Genomic DNA, 19,147 nt, shown 5'->3' with positions numbered 1-19,147 from the left:
TTCGGTCGCCGGAAATGTTCTTTCACACATCAGTTCCATGCGTTTATTGCCGGAAACGTCCCTTCAGGCTTTTTCGCCGGACACAAAAAACGTTGCAGGAGACGTTTTTTGAATCCGGCAAAAAAGCCTGAAGGGACGGATCCGGCACGAAACGGATGTCCTTCAGGCACAATCCGGCAGTAATACAACTCTATGGGGAAAAAAACGGATCAGGCATCAGAAAAAAACTGATCCAGATTGTGCCTGAAACTGCCGGATTGTGCCTGAAACCAAAAACCTGATGTGTGAAAGCAGCCTAGTGCAAATATTGTTCCTGACGGAGGGTTAAAAGGTAGATGTACCATATGGCCTATTTATACATAGTTTGGACTTTAGGTACTAGGTATTAGTTGGCCATTATATTGATAGATGTCATCAGCAGTCGATGCGGCTAGTGGGAGGAGTCTTTTTTGACGCATTGGCGTAGACTGCCTGGCTGCACTGCCAGTCAGGCCAGCTAAGGCAAGGGAGATAGATAGTATCTACATTTTTTGCATATCGGCGCGCGTGATTATAATATTTTCGAGGTATGTCTCTTCTGTTTGCATGCTTTATCATGTGAGCCATTGCTGTTATTTTGTATATTCATTAGATTCATTGTTCCATGAGGTTTCATGAATGCAAATAGAAAATAGGAGGTTTTTAGTAAATTTTTGGCCTAGGTTCTAAAGTGTTAGGCGCTGCGAGGTAGGTATATTGTTTTGATTTTCAAAAATATTGGAAACATTGGAAATTGTTAAAGAAATTTTTGGTTTTTGTCTTAAAAGTAAAATCGTATTATATAATGTTCAGATAACAATTTTAATCGGCGCGTTAACTTTTAGGTAAATGCTGTGTGTTGTATGTAACGAGTCATGGCAGATAAGAAGAAAAAACTTCAAAAATCACTTTCAAAAATCAAAGGGTCATTTTTAAAATATCTAAGCAATAGAAATGAAGAGGCGGAATTCCAAACGTTGGAACAACAGGCTTCTGTTGCCTCTGAAATATCGAATGTGGAAATAGAATTTGTTTCTCATGCTGAAAATAGTGAACTACAACCATCAATATCTGGTGGTAGATCTGATCAGAGTACCAGTACTGACATGGAGGCTGGTACATCTATAGAAATACTGTGCAAAGACTATTCGGACGATCCCGCTACGTGGACCGTAATCAATGATGACTTACGCCTACATGTAGTAAAACTCGGCCCCACACAAGTTAAAGATTTCGATTTTCCTTTGGACACTAATTGTAGAAAATGTTCTTGTGTTCACTATAAACGTCGTCTTGTCAATGGTGAAAGTCTTGAACGCAATTGGCTAACGTATTCTATAAAAAAAAATTCAGTTTTTTGTTTTTGCTGCACGTTGTTTCCAGACTCATCACTTCAACTAGGAATCATCAAACGCTCAGCCTTAGGTACTGATGGTGTAAATGACTGGAAAAACATATCTGCTATTTTAGCTAGCCACTTAAAAGCAAAGATCACATGATTAGCTTTCAGAAATAGAAGGAACTCGAAAATAGACTTAAGATGAACAAGACCATTGATGAAGAACACTTACGCAAAATTGAAGAGCAAGAAAAATACTGGCATCAAATTTTAGAAAGGTATTGATAGCTCTAGTGAGGATACTAGGTACGCAAAACTTAGCGTTCCGTGGATCAAATGATGCATTGTTTGCATCTAATAATGGGAACTTTTTGAAATTTGTGGAGTATTTGGCTATGTTCGATCCCGTCATGTGTGAGCACATTCGGAAAATCCGGGACAAAGAGATTCATGCACATTATTTGGGAAAAACAATACAGAATGAGATGATTCAACTGCTAAGTAATGGTATTCAGGAAAAGATTCTTGACAATGTCAAAACTGCAAAATACTTTTCTGTAGTGCTGGATTGTACTTCAGACGTGTCTCATGTTGAACAAATGACTATCATTGTTCGGTTTGTTTCCACATCAGAAGACAAAAAGTTTGAAATTAAAGAGCACTTCTTGGGATTCATTCCTGTTTCTGATACAACTGGAGGTGGTTTGACAGCCGCTGTCTTGAACAAATTTGAAGAACTGTCACTCTCTGTGGACAACTTACGAGGGCAAGGCTACGACAATGGGAGCAACATGAAGGGAAAAAACATTGGACTACAAAGACGAATTTTGGACATAAACCCACGTGCATTCTTTGTGCCTTGCAGCTCCCATTCTCTAAACTTAGTCGTCAACGATGCCGCTAAATGTTGTTTTGGAGCGACAACTTTTTTCCTGTTAGTTCAAAATCTCTACGTATTTTTCTCTTCGTCAACTCAGCGTTGGGAAGTACTCGTGTGTCATTTGTCATCTCTGATTCTAAAACCTCTAAGCGAAACAAGGTGGTAAAGTAGAATTGATGCTCTGGCCCCCCTCCGTTACCAATTGAGCGAAGTCCATGATGCCCTAATGGACATAGCAGAAAATATTAGTCTCACAGGAAGCTCTGGAAATGTCTCCCGGCTAGAAGCTCAAGGTCTTGCTAAACAAGTTGGAACCTTTTATTTTGTTACATCTGTTTTAGTATGGTTCAACATTTTGTACGAAATCAATTTGACAAGTAAGTTACTTCAGTCACAAGAATTCGATTTAGCTGCTGCTTCTCAAAACCTTGACAAAACAAAGAAATATCTGCAATCATTAAGAAGCGATGAAGAGTTTGAGAAGCTGTTAGTTGATGGGAGGGAAATCGCAGAAGAGCTTGGCATACCAGCAAATTTTGAGTCAAGTTCTGTGCCAAAACGAAACAGACAGTTCTCTTATGAAGGGAAAGATGAGCCCATAAGAGATGAGAAACAGAGTTTCAAAATTAACTTTTACGTTGCGATCTTAGATACTGCTATAAATTCAGTTGATGAGAGGTTCACTCAGCTGAAAGAAATGGAATTGAAATTTGCCTTTTTTTACCACATCCGTTCACTTGAGGGAAAACCAAGCAAATTTCTTCTGGATAAGCGTAAAGCTCTGGAAAAGTCTCTTACACACAACGAAGTAAAAGACATCGATGCCATAGAGCTATGTGGTGAACTGCAGGCAATGTCAAAACGTGTTCCAGAAGATTCATCACCAAAAAACGTTCTTGAACTTTTGCTTAAATCTGACTTGAAAGAAAGTGTCCCCAACCTGGTGGTGGCTCTAAGAATTCTTTTGACTCTGCCTGTGTCCGTGGCCTCAGGAGAGAGAAGCTTCTCAAAACTAAAGGTAATTAAAACATATTTAAGGGCAACTATGACGCAAGAGAGGTTGGTTGGGTTGGCAACAATTTCGATAGAATCTGAAGTTGCTCAACAAGTTAATCTCGGTGACTTAGTGTCATCCTTTAAAAAAAAAGGCAAGGAAGCAAAAATTGTAATTACCGTATATACTCGAGTATAAGCCGAGATTTTCAGCCCAAATTTTTGGGCTGAAAGTGCCCCCCTCGGCTTATACTCGAGTCACGGTAGCGGTGGGGTCGGCGGGTGAGGGGGTGAGGGCGCTGGGGTATACTTACCTAGTCCCAGCGATCCTCGCGCTGTCCCTGCCGTCCCACGGGCTTCGGCGCTGCAGTTTCTTCCTCTCTTCAGCGGTCACGTGGGACCGCTCATTACAGAAATGAATAAGCGGCTCCACCTCCCATAGGGGCGGAGCCGCTTATTCATTTCTCTAATCAGCGGTGCCGGTGACCGCTGATAGAGAAAGAAGCTGCGGCACCGAAGACAGGAGGGGACAGCGCGAGGATCGCCAGGACTAGGTGAGTATGTTATATTCACCTGTCCACGTTCCAGCCGCCGGGCGCCGATCCATCTTCCCGGCCGGCGCCTCCATCTTCCCGGCGTCTCTGCTCTCTGACTGTTCAGGCAGAGGGCGCGATGACGCATATAGTGTGCGCGGCGCCCTCTGCCTGATCAGTCAGAGCAGAGACGCCGGGAAGATGGAGGCGCCGGAACGAGACGCTGGGAGCTGCAATCAAGGGAGGTGAGTATGTGTTTTTTTTTCTTTATTGCGGCGGCACAAATTTATGTGGAACATCTATGGGGCACAGTGAACGGTGCAGAGCACCGTATATGGCACAGCACAGCTATGGGGCACAGTGAACGGTGCAGAGCACCGTATATGGCACAGCACAGCTATGGGGCACAGTGAACGGTGCAGAGCACCGTATATGGCACAGCACAGCTATGGGGCACAGTGAACGGTGCAGAGCACCGTATATGGCACAGCACAGCTATGGGGCACCGTGAACGGTGCAGAGCACCGTATATGGCACAGCACAGCTATGGGGCACAGTGAACGGTGCAGAGCACCGTATATGGCACAGCTATGGGGCACAGTGAACGGTGCAGAGCACCGTATATGGCACAGCTATGGGGCACAGTGAACGGTGCAGAGCACCGTATATGGCACATCTATGGGGCACAATGAACGGTGCAGAGCACCGTATATGGCACAGCACAGCTATGTATGGGGCACAGTGAACGGTGCAGAGCACCGTATATGGCACAGCACAGCTATGGGGCACAGTGAACGGTGCAGAGCACCGTATATGGCACAGCTATGGGGCACAGTGAACGGTGCAGAGCACCGTATATGGCACAGCTATGGGGCACAGTGAACGGTGCAGAGCACCGTATATGGCACATCTATGGGGCACAATGAACGGTGCAGAGCACCGTATATGGCACAGCTAGGGGGCACAATGAACGGTGCAGAGCACTATATGGTTCACACCTATGGGGAAATATGAACGGTGCAGAGCACTATATGGCACAGCTATGGGGAAATAATGATCTATTTTTATTTTTGAAATTCACCGGTAAATGCTGCATTTCCACCCTAGGCTTATACTCGAGTCAATAAGTTTTCCCAGTTTTTTGTGGCAAAATTAGGGGGGTCGGCTTATACTCGGGTCGGCTTATACTCGAGTATATACGGTACCTATGGTTGTTTTTGTTTTGTGTTATTGATTACTTTGTATATATTTTTCCTATACAACTTCTCAGAAGATTAAAGAGTTAGGAGAGAGTTAATTAATCATTGTTGTTGTGGTTTATTTTGCTCCTAAACTTATATCCCAAGTTTTCATCTACTGCCAAGAATAGTAGGGGCGCAACAAAATAGTTTCGCCTAGGGCGCCGTAATCTCTCAGGCCAGCCCTGTCTGAATGCATGGAAAAATACTCTAAAATTACAACTGCCTGATTAAAACTGGCCTAATCATTATTGTGGACTAATTTCTACTGGTTTATGGTGACTTAGTAGGTAAATATTTATACTAGTATAAGGATTAATCATATATTGTCTGGTTGTAAAGTATAGTGAAGTAGTAAATGATGATGTGAATGGTTTACTGGTAATATCCTTAATGGTTTAGAGTGGTGCACTGATTAGTAATAACATCCACAGCGGTCTTGGGTTGTGACTAGGTTAATAGTAACATCCACAAAGGTATAAGGAGGTGAAAGGTTTTATAGTAACATATGAAACAATTAAAAAGACTCACCTTCTATATAGAAAACTTTATTAAATGTATGTTAAAAAGGGGTTCCCCTGTACTGTTATTTGTTGACACCTATGACCTTGTCCATCTGATTAAGATTTTTATGTGCATTACTTACCAAGAAGTCCATTATATGACACTCATTTGTGTCTAAATTTGTCCTTGCAGTTTATTCACGGTAGTGCTATTCTTTGGCAGGGTTTAACATGGTCAGTAAGGGTGAGCCAACGTTGAGCGGGGGCACCGCTTCCTTTTTCCCTAGGGTGCCAACATCTGCGGTAAGGTAAGGAAACCGGCAGACCATCAATAGCGTCAACACCCCCTACTCATCCATCCCTTTGACTAACCTCTGCTTTAAGACCCCCACTTTTTAGCATACATTTAATAAAGTTTTGTATAGAGTAGGTGGGTCTTTTTAATTGTTTTTCATGAATTGGACCTGGATAAATATCTTAATTGTTTTGGTTTTTATAGTAACATCCCAGGTGAAGTAGGTCGGAAGAAGAGTAATTTATAACATCAATCTTGGTCTAGAGTCGTAAATGGGTTAAAACAGATTAAATATCCAGTACTTGGGCAACCCCTTCTTAAATGCTGTAGTAACCAAATTAAAACAAAAAGAATCTTATAGTCACCTCTCATGCTGGCGCCATTCCAGCAAGGTAAGTGACGGGTCTTCTGGCACAAGCATTAAATTATGGCACATAAGTGCTGCTGCCAATCATCCACTAATGGGCTGCTTTCGCTTACACTTACCTTGGGTGCTAGTGTGATAGGTGGGTAGATTTTTTTTTTTTTATGGCAACTTCAGCATTTAAGAATGGATTGTTTGACTAATAACTTTCCTGATTGTCTATGGTGTTGAATTATTTAATTATTATATGCATTGAAACACAAGAAATAGAGAGGAATGGCAATGTATCCCAAAATAAATAGCTTGGGGAAGAGGGGTTCCTTTTATTTATTTTGCTTCTGTGCCCTTGGTATTTTTATAGTCGAATATTCAATCCTTGTCCCTCTTTTCCCAAATGTAGTTTGTTATGGCTTACGGGAATTAAAAGGTTAAAAATGTCTGGAACAAGTCTCTTTTGACTCAAGTGGATATTCTCCAGTTTCCTTGCATGTTAAGCCATGTTTCTTTCACCAGACTGGCGTAGTCATCAGCCGACACCTGTGCAAAAAATTTTTTAAAAAAAGTTAAAATAAAGAAATAAATATTGACATAACATAAAAAACACAGTAAAAAACACAGTGAATACTCACCTTACACCTAATCCCTGAAGCCCTTTATCTCCTATAAAAAATAAAAACCACTATATACTCGCCTTAATGCCTAATCCCCAATGATTGCCAAGAGACGCAAAAACCTTGCAGAAATTTCTGCAAGCAAATACCGTATATACTCAAGTATAAGCTGAGATTTTCAGCCATTTTTTTAGGCTGAAAGTGCCCCTCTCAGCTTATACTTGAGTCATTGTCCCAGGGGGTCGGCGGGGGAGGGGGAGCCGCGGCTGTCACATCATACTCACCCTCCCGGGGCGGTCTCCGCACGTCCCTACTTCTCAGATAGTCTCGGCGCCGGCAGCTCTTCTGTGTTCAGCGGTCACGCGGTACCGCTCATTAAATTAATGAATATGGACGCGACTCCACTCTCATAGGCGTGGAGCGCATATTCATTACTTTAGTGAGCGGTACCATGTGACCGCTGAACACAGGAACAAGCTGCAGGAGTGCGCCGGAGACCATGAGAGTAGCAGGGAAGTGCAGAGACCGCGCTAGGAAGGGGTGAGTATGATGGGGGAGGGTGAGCCATGCGATATTCACCTGTCTCCGTTCCACCGCCGGGCTCTGTCTTCCTCATCCTCTGGTTATGACATTCAGGTCAGAGAGCACGATGACATGTTTACTGCGTGCCCTCTGCCTGAACAGTCACTGCAGAGAGACGGAAAACACAGCGGCGCGTGGCGGTGGAACGGGGACAGGTGAATATCGCAAGTGCTGGGCGCCTGAGCCAAGTGCCGCCATAGCGCGCTGGTTTTCCTGCCTGCTCAGGACACCGGCACCTGGCTCCCAGTGACGAGAGGTGAATATGTCTCTTTTTTTATCGCAGCAGCAGCATATGGGGTTATATTGTTCTATGGAGCATCTTATGGGACCATCGACTTTTATGCAGCAGCATATGGGGTTATATTATTCTATGGAACATCTTATGGGGCCATCAACCTTTATGGAGCATTATATGGGGCATATTCTGTGGAGCATCTTATGGGGTCATCATTAACCTTTCATGCAGCATTATATGGGGCTTATTTTAATATGGAGCATCTTATGGGGCCATTATTAATCTTTGTGCAGCATTATATGGGGCATATTTTAATATGGAGCATCTTATGGGGCCCACCATGAACTGTATGGAGCATTATATGGGGCTCCTGATTCAATATGGATATTCAAAAACACTTAACCTACTGATGTCTCAATTAATTTTACTTTTTTTGGTATCTATTTTTATTTCTGAAATTTACCAGTAGCTGCTGCATTTCCCACCCTAGGCTTATACTCGAGTCAATAAGTTTTCCCAGTTTTTTGTGGCAAAATTAGGAGTCTCGGCTTATACTCGGGTCGGTTTATACTCGAGTATATACGGTACTCAATGTGCGCTCATAGCCTTATAATATACTTACAATGTGTCTTTTTACTGTCCTGCAAAAAAAAAAATGTAAGCAGAGTCCTGTCTAAAACTGTCCTCGCATATTAAAAATGGTAATTAGTAATACTAATGCTCGATGTTTGTGCATAAGAGCACTGATAAGCTCAAGCCTCAAAGGTCATAAAGTGATTGTTGTGTTATTGCAGCAAGCTGCAAAACCTCTTGTGTTACAAAGTCCTGATGGCCATACAATCGGCACTCGTAAAAGCTTTGAAAAGAAGCAAAATTTGTACTTGGATTTGCACCTAAATGTAGCGACTTTTGATGTCTTCAGGCAAGTTTCTTTCAGTTCTGCTGAAAAGGGCAGTGGTGGGGCAAGACAGAGGCATGACACCAAAGCTAGTCTGATTCATGACAAGCTATGGTTCTGTGCCCTTGAAATCTCATTCTAGTACCTGACTGGAGTGAGATATTTCTGGTGTAGCAGAGGGAGCATGCCACTTGCAGACACTCCAGGTTCATTAAGATGCGTGCATATCTGACTCCAGCTTAATCCCTCACCAAGACAGGCATGACTTAAGGGGGAGTCACACATAACGATATTGTTAACGATATCATTGCAACGTCACGCTTTTGGTGACGTAGCAACGATCCCGCTAACAATCTCATTATGTGTGACAGCGACCAACGATCAGGCCCCTGCTGGGAGATCGTTGGTCATTGGGGAATGATCAGGACCATTTTTTGGTCGCTGATCACCCGCTGTCATCGCTGGATCGGCGTGTGTGACGCCGATCCAGCGATGTGTTCACTTGTAACCAGGGTAAACATCGGGTTACTAAGCGCAGGGCCGCGCTTAGTAACCCAATATTTACCCTGGTTACCATTGTAAAAGTTAAAAAAAAAACACTACATACTCACATTCTGATGTCTGTCACGTCCCCCGGGGTCCACAGGGTTAATACTGCTTTAGGCAGGAGCGCTGCTAATGTGTCAGCGCCAGCTGTAAAGCAGAGCACAGCTGTGACGTCACCGCTGTTACGGCCGGCGCTGACACAGTCAGTGCAGGGAAGCTCTCGGCAGCAGCACGTGCATTAGCAGCGCTCTTGCCGAAAGCAGTTTTAACCCTGTAGACACCGGCGGGGACGTGACAGACATCAGAATGTGAGTATGTAGTGTTTTTTTTTTTTTTACTTTTACGATGGTAACCAGGGTAAATATCGGGTTACTAAGCGCGGCCCTGCACGATGTTTACCCTCGTTACCCGGGTGCTGCAGGGGGACTTCGGCATCGTTGAAGACAGTTTCAACAATGCCGAAGTCGTTCCCCTGATCGTTGGTCGCTGGAGAGAGCTGTCTGTGTGACAGCTCCCCAGCGACCACACAACGACTTACCAACGATCACGGCCAGGTCGTATCGCTGGTCGTGATCGTTGGTAAGTCGTTTAGTGTGACTAAAGCTTAACACTGATTTTGATTAAAAGGGCCCACAGTTTATAATCAGTATCAATCCCATAATATGTTTTCCATAGTAGCTGAGTCTAAACTGCTGTTTCCAGTATGTAATAATAATGGTTGCAGCATTGGCATCAAGTCAACAACACGACAATCACTGAACCGCTCTGAATGGTACGTTCTGTCTAGACAGGCAGAGCCGCTGAGCTCAGTGATGGCTGTCAGTGTGACATCAGAACTGCAGCCAATATTAGATACCGGGAGGCAGTGGTGGACCCAGTAAGCAAAATGTGTTGTGTGTTTCTTATCAAATTGTACCTGGGGCCAGAATTTCCCGAAAGGAGGACAATCCAACCATTGGTATTAGTCATTTGACTAAGGCAGAGCCAGTTTCAAGTGCACACTGAACAATCTGCAATAGACCGTTCAGTGCAGCTAGGCTGCCATCATTCTCATCAGCGCAGGTCTTATTTACACAGGATGATGTGCTGCCGAGAACCATGATCTTTTGGGTAGTACCCAAGATCATTTCTACAACAAACAAGCATTTTGCTCATTCAGTGAGTGATCGGCGACCTGTTTAAACTACTCGATTATAGTGAAACGAGCAATCCTAGGAATCTTGAAGTGTAAATGGACCCTTACTTGAAACATACAAAAATAATAAGACTTTAATACAAACATTAAAGGGAATCAGTCAGGTCCCCTGTGCCCTCCAACCGCGCAGCATTCACCTACTGTATGTATGATTAAATTCCCTGCTTAACCAGCCTTGTGGGTGTAATAACATAATTTGCACGAGCCAACCTTGTCATCAGCTCATGCAAATCTAGCACATGCGGTCCGCTCGTTTTGGCAGCATCAATGCGCCTCTGAAGCCAGGTGTACGCTTCCCGGCTTCAGACGCACTGCGCATGACCGAAAGTTCAGAAGATGGCTTATAGGGGCTGACTAGTCTGAGACAACTAATGCCCCATTGACTAGTCAAAGCAATAATGAGTATAGGAAATAGGGACATTACAAATGCTGTTTTAAAGCATTTATTTAACTGACTTACATTATACAGGTCTGGTTAGGCAGGGAGTTTAATCATACATAGGTGAATGCTGCTGAGTTGGAGGGCATGGGGGGGCTGACAGGTTCCCTTGAACAAGAAGGAAGGGAGGATGAGAGGGTGGAGAGGAAACACAGGACATGTCATGTTCAAGTCATTACCACAACTTACGTGTACTCATGGATATACACTTTGGGTGAGCTACATTAATCCGTGAGATTTTGTTAAGGCGGTTGAATTTCCAGACCATTGAGACCATCGCTTTTCAACAATGTCCTGGTATGCTACATATTACGTATGAGATAGCTTCTAAGTTTGGCTTAAGTTCACCCTATCAAACCGTTCTTTGGTAGTCTGCACAAGGTCCAATTTCCACTTGGAAGCAAGACATTGTCTGGCAGTAATAAGGTTATATAAGCAGACTCATGTAGATATGGTAAGTCAAATAATCCAATATTCAGCAGAGCCAAGGCTGGAGACTAAGTTTAGTACACTGAGAAATAATTAGAAAAACTTCTTCCCAGAACCTATGAATCTTTTTGCAGGACCATAATGTATGAAATAAAGAGCCCGTTTCCCCACACAGTTTCCAGCAAAGTGAAGAATACTCTGGAAAAAGGAGAATCTTTTAGGGGACAAAAACCATTTGATCATTTTTGATAAGTCTGCGTAATTAATGCTTGATGAGCTTTTGCCTGACTAAAGTAGTGCTTGTTCGCACTGCTGATATGTTAAGGTGGTTCCCAGGTCTTGTTCCCACTTTACCATGAACAGTAATTTGATTACTGCTGGTGGAGAATTTAGAAAATTATAAAATACGGAAACGCCTTCTTGTAACCTTTATGTTAAATGTTAGATAGTGGTTGTTGTTTAATAGCACTGGAGGAGAAAATACTTCTAATTTGTATGTATTGGAAGTAGGAATGTTTAGGGAGAGAAAATTTAACAACCCGTCTTTAAAGGGACACTGTCACCTGAATTTGGAGGGAACAATCTTCAGCCATGGAGGCGGGGTTTTTGGGTGTTTGATTCACCCTTTTCTTACCCGCTGGCTGCATGCTGGCTGCAATATTGGATTGAAGTTCATTCTCTGTCCTCCATAGTACACGCCTGCGCAAGGCAATCTTGCCTTGTGCAGGCATGTACTACGGAGGACAGAGAATGAACTTCAATCCAATAATGCAACCAGCGGGTAAGGAGAGGGTGAATCAAAAACCCCGCCTCCATGGCTGAAGATTGTTCCCTCCAAATTCAGGTGATAGTGTCCCTTTAAGAGTGCCACCCTTGAACATCATATCTAGATTTACAACCACATTGGCTATCCAGGTTGCAAAACCGGAAAAAGGGATCACCTGTTCGAGACTTTTCAAGAAGAGATACTTCAACGGTATATGTATAAGGTTATTCCATATATTGTTCCAAGTATACAGGGTCATTTGCATGGTAGGAAGTATGCGGAAATAGCAGCCAGGATTTAGGTATTCAGGTTCCAACAGAAGTCTAGTGGACTGGTATGTAGCTTGGTGAACTCTTTCTCAATTAGGACCCATTTATGTTCAGAGTCTAAATTCCACCATTCCCTTATTGCATCAACTAAACATGCCTTGTAATATTGGACTAGGCTAGAGATCCTCATACCTCCTTCTTGCGTTTTATAATATAGCATATTTTTTGGTATTTGGATTATTTAACAATATCGGTAATGATCTTTTTGGATCTGAACAGTTCAATATCACATCATCCGCATACGCACCTATAGAATGAGAGTCCCTCCCCACCTGTTTCCCTTTTATTTCTTTACTACATGGTGGCTTGATTCTAAAGCATCGGGTATTCTAGAATATGTATGTAATTTATTTATGAAGTAAACGTGAGTGAACTACGTGGCACTGTGACTGACAGAACGTGTTCAGTAAATGTGACTGATCTACGTGGCACTGTGACTGACAGAACGTGTTCAGTAAATGTGACTGAACTACATCACACTGTGACTGACAGAACTTGTCCAGCAAACGTGAGTGAACTACGTCGCGCTGTGAGTGGGGGTTAAATTCCGCGCCAATATCGCTGATTGGTCGCGGGCGGCTGGCGCAACCAATCAGCGACATGAGATTTCCGTTACAGATAAACAGACAGAATTAGACGATTATATAGTAGATGAGTTCTAATGGACACTGCCAGTGGCTCCATTACCATCGCAAAAATTACAGGTAACAACGGGCAACCCTAACATATTCCATTTGTTATTTTGAACGGGGCTGACAGAAAACCAGATGCCAAGACATTCGTGCTGGGATTGATGTAAAGAGCCATAATAGCCTGCTTGTTATTGTGGATATTTTAAATTTAGAAACAATGCTTCCAGATACCCCCAGTACACTCTATCAAAGGCTTTTGCAGCATCTAGAGAGAAAAGTGAACAGGGCGTCTCGCCCCATCCCGAGCCTGCCTTCCTAGGACAAAAACAGCTTGGTCTGGGGAAATTAAGTGAGGAAGGAGTCTATTACGGTAATTCTACATGTCATGAGGTTTGAATGTATCTTAAGATCACAATTAAACAATAAGATTAATAAGATGGTCTAAAGTTGTCCGGTTTGGTGGGAGGGTGTATCCATCTTTGGTAGGGTAGTAATAATCGCTTCTAGATATGAGGGAGCAATATTACTTTCTTTTTGCCAATGGGAAAAGAGTCTGAGTAAAAAGGACAACTGAAATGCAAAGGTTTTGTAGTACTCATTATGGAGTCCTTCTGAGTGGAGAGGGATTTAGTGATTTTAATTATAGATGTAATTTCCTTTATGGAATAAGGAGCACTAAGTTCATACAACTGAACCTCGTTAACTTCAGGTAAGTTGATTGAATTTAAGAACTTTTCTATGTCTTGAATTTGTGTTTGGGGAACAAATATATTTGTATTAAGATCGTTAAGTTTAGCGTAGTGGCACTAAAGGAGTTAGTAATCTCAATCGGGTTTGAAATTCTTTTTCCCTTGGTGGTCTTAAAAGTACTCTAGCTGTGATTTTTTTGACTCTATGGGCCAGGAGGTCACCGCCTCCATCTGCACTTGAGTAATATCTGGTTCTGCATCTAATCATATTTTTTTCATAGGTGAATAACCTTAACCCTTTAACACCTATACATCTAAGGTCGCCTCCCTCTCTTTGATCTGGGCTGCGGCGATTAGCCCACAACTTTTTCTGCACATGTGAGCTGTTGAAATCAGCTGACATGTGCCCCTAACAGTCACGGGTGGAATCATGATCCACCTGCAGCTGTTAACATGTTAAATGCCGCCGTCACACGCCGGGAGTGCGTCATAAAACACTCCCATCGGCGCCCGTGTCACACAACCGCGGGTCACCGATGGGTTGGCATGACAATCTGCGGTCTGCAGGAGACCCCTGTGGTTGTCAACGCCAAACTTGCAGTTGTCCCTCGTAGCAGATGAGCATTTTTGCTACAAACATGAAGGCTGAAGCCCTGCTGAGAGCAGCACAAGCGATCAGAAGGTGGCAGCTTCTAGTCTCCCACGGAGACTATTGAAGGCAGTAAAAAGTTAAAAAAAAAAAAAAAAAAGTTTAAAAAAATATAAAAGTTCATTTTGCCCCATTCAAAATAAAACAATTAAAAAATACACATATTTGGTATCACCGCGTTCAGAATCGCCCGATCTATCAATATATAAAAAGAATTAATCCAATCAGTAAACAGTGAAATGAGAAAAATATCAAAGTGCCAAAATTACAGTATTTTGGTCCCCACAACAATATATTAAAATGTAATAACAGGCGATCAAAAGATCGTATCTACATCAAAATAGTATGAATAAAAACATCAGCTCGGCGCGCAAAAAATAAGCCCTCAGCCAGCCCCAGATCACGAAAAATGGAGACAGAAAACTGCAACTTTTTTTTTTTTTTTTTTTCAAACTTTGGAATTTTTTTTCATCACTTAAATAAAAAAGTATCTGTTTGGTATCTACAAACTTGTAATGACTTGCAGATCAGATTTAGCATTTAGTGAACATGGTAAAAAAAAAATAATTGTGGAATTGCACTTTTTTTGCAATTTCATAGCACTTTGAATTTTGTTCCCGTTTTCTAGTACACTATATGGTAAAACCAATGGTGTTGTTCAAAAGTACAACTCGTCCCACACAAAAAAAAAAAAAACAAATATTTCTAGTTCTGCCTTCTCTTTTTTTTTTTTCTGCTACCGATGCCATTTTAACAAGTAGGCCCCTTGACATATGCCTTGTGTGCAGCCCAGAGACCTCAATGTTATCATTTACATAAATAAAGTCCTGATGTATAATAATTTCTATTTTGTCTGGGTTTTAAAAGGGATTTATTTAATCTCCTGGACATTTGTTATTTATTATTTTATGATGTTAAAATATATGTTCATACGATTAAAGTAAACTGCCACTAATGTACAGTATATATAATATTATTTATAGAACAGACCACTATCGAAAATCTACCCTGCGGATCAGATAATGAAGTTATCACCACCTTAAATGCTACTGTTTGCCTAATGCTATGTTCACCTGTTGCAAATTTTCAGTTTTTTTATGAGGTTTTTTTTTTATGCAAAAAGCATTGAAAAAATGCAGGTACCTGTTTTTGGTGACAAAACCTGATGAAGTTGAATATTTTTTTTTTATGCACTAAACTTTATCCACATGCACAAGAGACAAATGTGCCCTGACAAAAACACAGTAAAAAAATAAACAAAAACAAAGCAAAACCTGCTTTTTTGCAGCAAGTTCCTTACTGCCAAGAGAGCGCATTTTGCCTGCAGAAAAAAAAAACACATCAAAAGCGTAACGTGTGAACATAGCTTAACACGAATCGCAACTCCAAATTTTGTGGTGTTGAGTGTAGTGTGGCACCTCTCTCCAAAGTCAAGATCTTTTAAAGGGCAAATTCAGTCCCCTAACATTATGGATAGTATATTGATACCCATCATAATAAAAATACTAGAATACTCAAAAATATGCTAATCTTACATTTTTTCTTATAACCTTTGTGTCCTGCAAGACATAGAGCATTTCCTGAGTAGGGAGAAAGCCCAGATATAAAACATAAATACAAACATACATTGAAAGTGAAGGAACTGAACAGTTGTTATCAGGGCACCTCGGGGACAGGCCCTTAACTAGGGACTCGCAAGAGTGATGTGCTAGAGGAAAAAAGTACCACTAGTAAGAACAAATTATCATAAGAGGAGTGAGCTTCCCAAACCTCCAAAATTAACACCCTCTCACCCATGTAATCAAGAGAAAGACCGACCTGATGATATCTTCTACTGTGAATCCGGGATTATTTTATTAGTTTGGAATGAGTCCAGCAGAATGTTCCAATGTTTTACCAGATCTTCAGGTACATGCGTAGGTTTTGCCATCTTTATTCACCACCAAGTTCACTGGGAACCCCCATTTGTAAGGAATGTTGGAGTCTCAGAGCGTTTTAGTAGTTGGCACAAATTTCCATTGTCTTAAGTGTGACTGCTGAAAAATCTGAAGAAATGGTTCTGGTAGTTCCATTTTATTCCTCAGAAGATGTTCAAAAAATGTTTTTGGTTTGAAAAAAAATAGTCTTGCTAGGGTATCCCTAGTTAAAGCAGGATTAAGACCCTTAGGCTTGGGCACCCTGTGAATGCGGTCCACCATTAAATCCTTAGGAAATATTTTTTAGTAAGAGGCTATGAAAAAAGGGACCCAAACTATGATCCACTACAGAATCCGGAATTCCTCTAATCCAGAAATTATTGGGAACAGCTTATTTACATATTTGAAAAATTACATATTAGAGTTATTCGGTATGCTATGAGGTCCCTAAATGCAATCCTGTTCTTACCCCTACCTGTCAGCGGAGGTTGGTACCCTAGCATGGTAAGTTGTCAACGTGGCGCTCCCCTCTCCACATAGCTGTGGTGTCCCCCTTCTACATTCAGTTGTCTGATGGTTATATGAGAAGCAGGGTTGTACAAGGGACTACATGGTCATCTGACGTGGAGCTTGGGTGCCATATACATCAGGGTGTCAACCTCCACTGACAGGTAGGGGGAAGGATAGGGATGTATGTAGCTCCTACAGAGAAACCCCTATACATTCCTGTTCCAGATACCTGTTTGGCTGTTTTGCCTTCAGCAAATTAATAGGATAGTTCCAAATAAGTGTCTCTCTTTTTTATGTTGGTAGATTGATACCATTGACAACTGATGGGGTATAGAGCTGTATAGGGACTTCGAAGGTCAGCCTACGTGGAGCGAGGCACCATGTCGACAACCTACTAGGTTGCCAACCTACACTGACAGGTAGGGGTAAGAAGTGTTCCATGTAGCATATTGACTATCCCTTCAATTCAGTACATAATCATGTGTTTGTGTTGTATTATTATTAAATAGATTTTAAGAAGCATTTCAAAAATAATAGTTTTAAAGGGGTTTTTTTCAGTTTAGGTTTACTTTTTAAGGCCCCTGAGTTTATCTAGCAGTTTTTCATACCTTTAATGGTTTCCCTGTAGCACCACTGCAGACATAATAAAGAAATGAACCAATACAAATTTCACATAGAAATCAATTATCTGTGTGGTTTGGTTCCACAGGGCTATTTTTAACAATATTACATTTGTGTATTATTTGTGCTTGTGTGGATATATTTTTATGTTTTAAAATAGTAATATATTCATTAGTTCAGAATGAGGCACATTCAGAGAGAACCAGTTCTAATGCTTGTTACAAGTTTTATACTTTGTCATATGAAGAAAAACATATACAGTTCAGTTCTGATTTTAATTCTACTGTAACTAGGAGATGAAATGCAGATGTTTGGATCTTGTCCTCAATTCTTGCAGGTGGTGACCAGTTCCTGCCTTTATTAATTACATCAGATTTCAGGATTGTTATGCTTGCAGAAATCCTTAATGAGGTCAATCTTGTGGGTTCATGTACCGGTCAAAGTGTAAAGAACATTATTAAATAGACCTTCTCGTCATTATAAAAGTCTTATCTATTACAGAAAATTAGAAATCAAGGGTTTAAACTACACTGAGTAGTCCCATAAAATATTGAAAAACACCGCAAAACCGTTTATTATTTATATGTGTACCTCTTATGATCCTCTTTGACCATTCAATTTAAAGGGAACCTGTCACCCCCAAAATCGAAGGTGAGCTAAGCCCACCGGCATCAGGGGCTTATCTACAGCATTCTGTAATGCTGTAGATAAGCCCCCGATGTATCCTGAAAGAAGAGAAAAAGAGGTTAGATTATACTCACCCAGGGGCAGTCCCGGTTCTGTTCTGGTCCAATGGGCGTCGCGGTCCAGGGCCTCCCATCTTCTTACGATGATCCTCTTCTTGTCTCCAGGCTGTGGCTCCAACGCAGTTGTACTGATTTGCCCTGTTGAGGGCAGAGCAAAGTACTGCAGTGTGCAGGCGCTGGAAAAGGTCAGAGAGGCCCGGCGCCTGCGCACTCCAGTACTTTGCTCTGCCCTCAACAGGGCAGACAAAGTATGCCTGCGCTGGAGCCGCAGCCTAAAGACAAGACCCGGACCGCGACGCCCATCGTACCAGAACAGAATCGGGACTGCCCCTGGGTGAGTATAATCTAACCTCTTTTTCTCATCTTTCAGGATACATCAGGGGCTTATCTACAGCATTACAGAATGCTGTAGATAAGCTCCTGATGCCGGTGGGCTTAGCTCACCTTCGATTTTGGGGGTGACAGGTTCCCTTTAATACCTTCAACCCGAGCCTGTTTTCATTTTCCTCACCAGGCTAAATTTTACAATTCTGACCAGTGTCACTGTGATAACAACTCTGGAACACTTCAATGTTTCCCAGTGGTTCTGAGGTTGTTTTTCTGCCACACATTGTGTTTATTTTTATGTTTATTTGTGTAAATATTGGAATTTGGGTCAAAATTGAAAAAAAATTGCAATTTTCAAACTTTTAATTTTTATGCCCTTAAACCAGATAGTTATATCACACAACATAGTTAATCAATAAAATTTACTACATGTCTACTTTACATTATCATCATTTTGAATCATCTTCTTTTTTTATTAGGAAGTTAGAAGGTTTAAAAGTTGATCAGCAATTTCTCAATTTACCAACAATTTTTTAGGGACCACATCATATTTTAAGTGACTTTGAGGGGCCTATATGACAGAAAATACCCAAAAGTGACACCATTCTGCACAGCTGCACCCCTCAAAGTGTTCAAAATCACATTCAATAAGTTTTTTTTAACCTATCAGTTGCTTCACAGGAATTAAAGCAGTGGGAATAAATGAAAATTTTATTTTTTCCCAAAAATATGTTGATTTAGCCCCAAATTTGGCATTTTCAGAAGGGTAACAGGGGAAATTGGACCATACAAGTACGTTGATACCCAAATGTGGGGGAAAACTACTGTTTAGGAGAAATGCAGGACTTGGAAGGGAAGGAGCAT

General features: G+C 41.6%; 1 protein-coding gene across 1 annotated transcript; it reads left to right on the top strand.

Moving 5' to 3' along the window:
- The first annotated feature begins 893 nt into the window (after positions 1 to 893).
- On the top strand, positions 894 to 5,403 carry LOC138671569 (zinc finger MYM-type protein 1-like). Its single transcript, XM_069759748.1, has 4 exons — positions 894 to 1,134; positions 1,679 to 2,153; positions 2,442 to 3,255; positions 5,344 to 5,403. The coding sequence occupies exons 1-4, from the start codon at positions 894 to 896 to the stop codon at positions 5,401 to 5,403; spliced, it is 1,590 nt and encodes a 529-aa protein (XP_069615849.1).
- The last annotated feature ends 13,744 nt before the right edge of the window (positions 5,404 to 19,147 follow it).

The sequence above is a fragment of the Ranitomeya imitator genome, chromosome 3 (genome assembly GCF_032444005.1).
Source record: "Ranitomeya imitator isolate aRanImi1 chromosome 3, aRanImi1.pri, whole genome shotgun sequence".
NCBI lineage: Eukaryota > Metazoa > Chordata > Amphibia > Anura > Dendrobatidae > Ranitomeya > Ranitomeya imitator.
The sequence above is the reverse complement of the archived record's forward strand: the minus strand, read 5'-3'. Positions and strand labels throughout refer to the sequence as shown.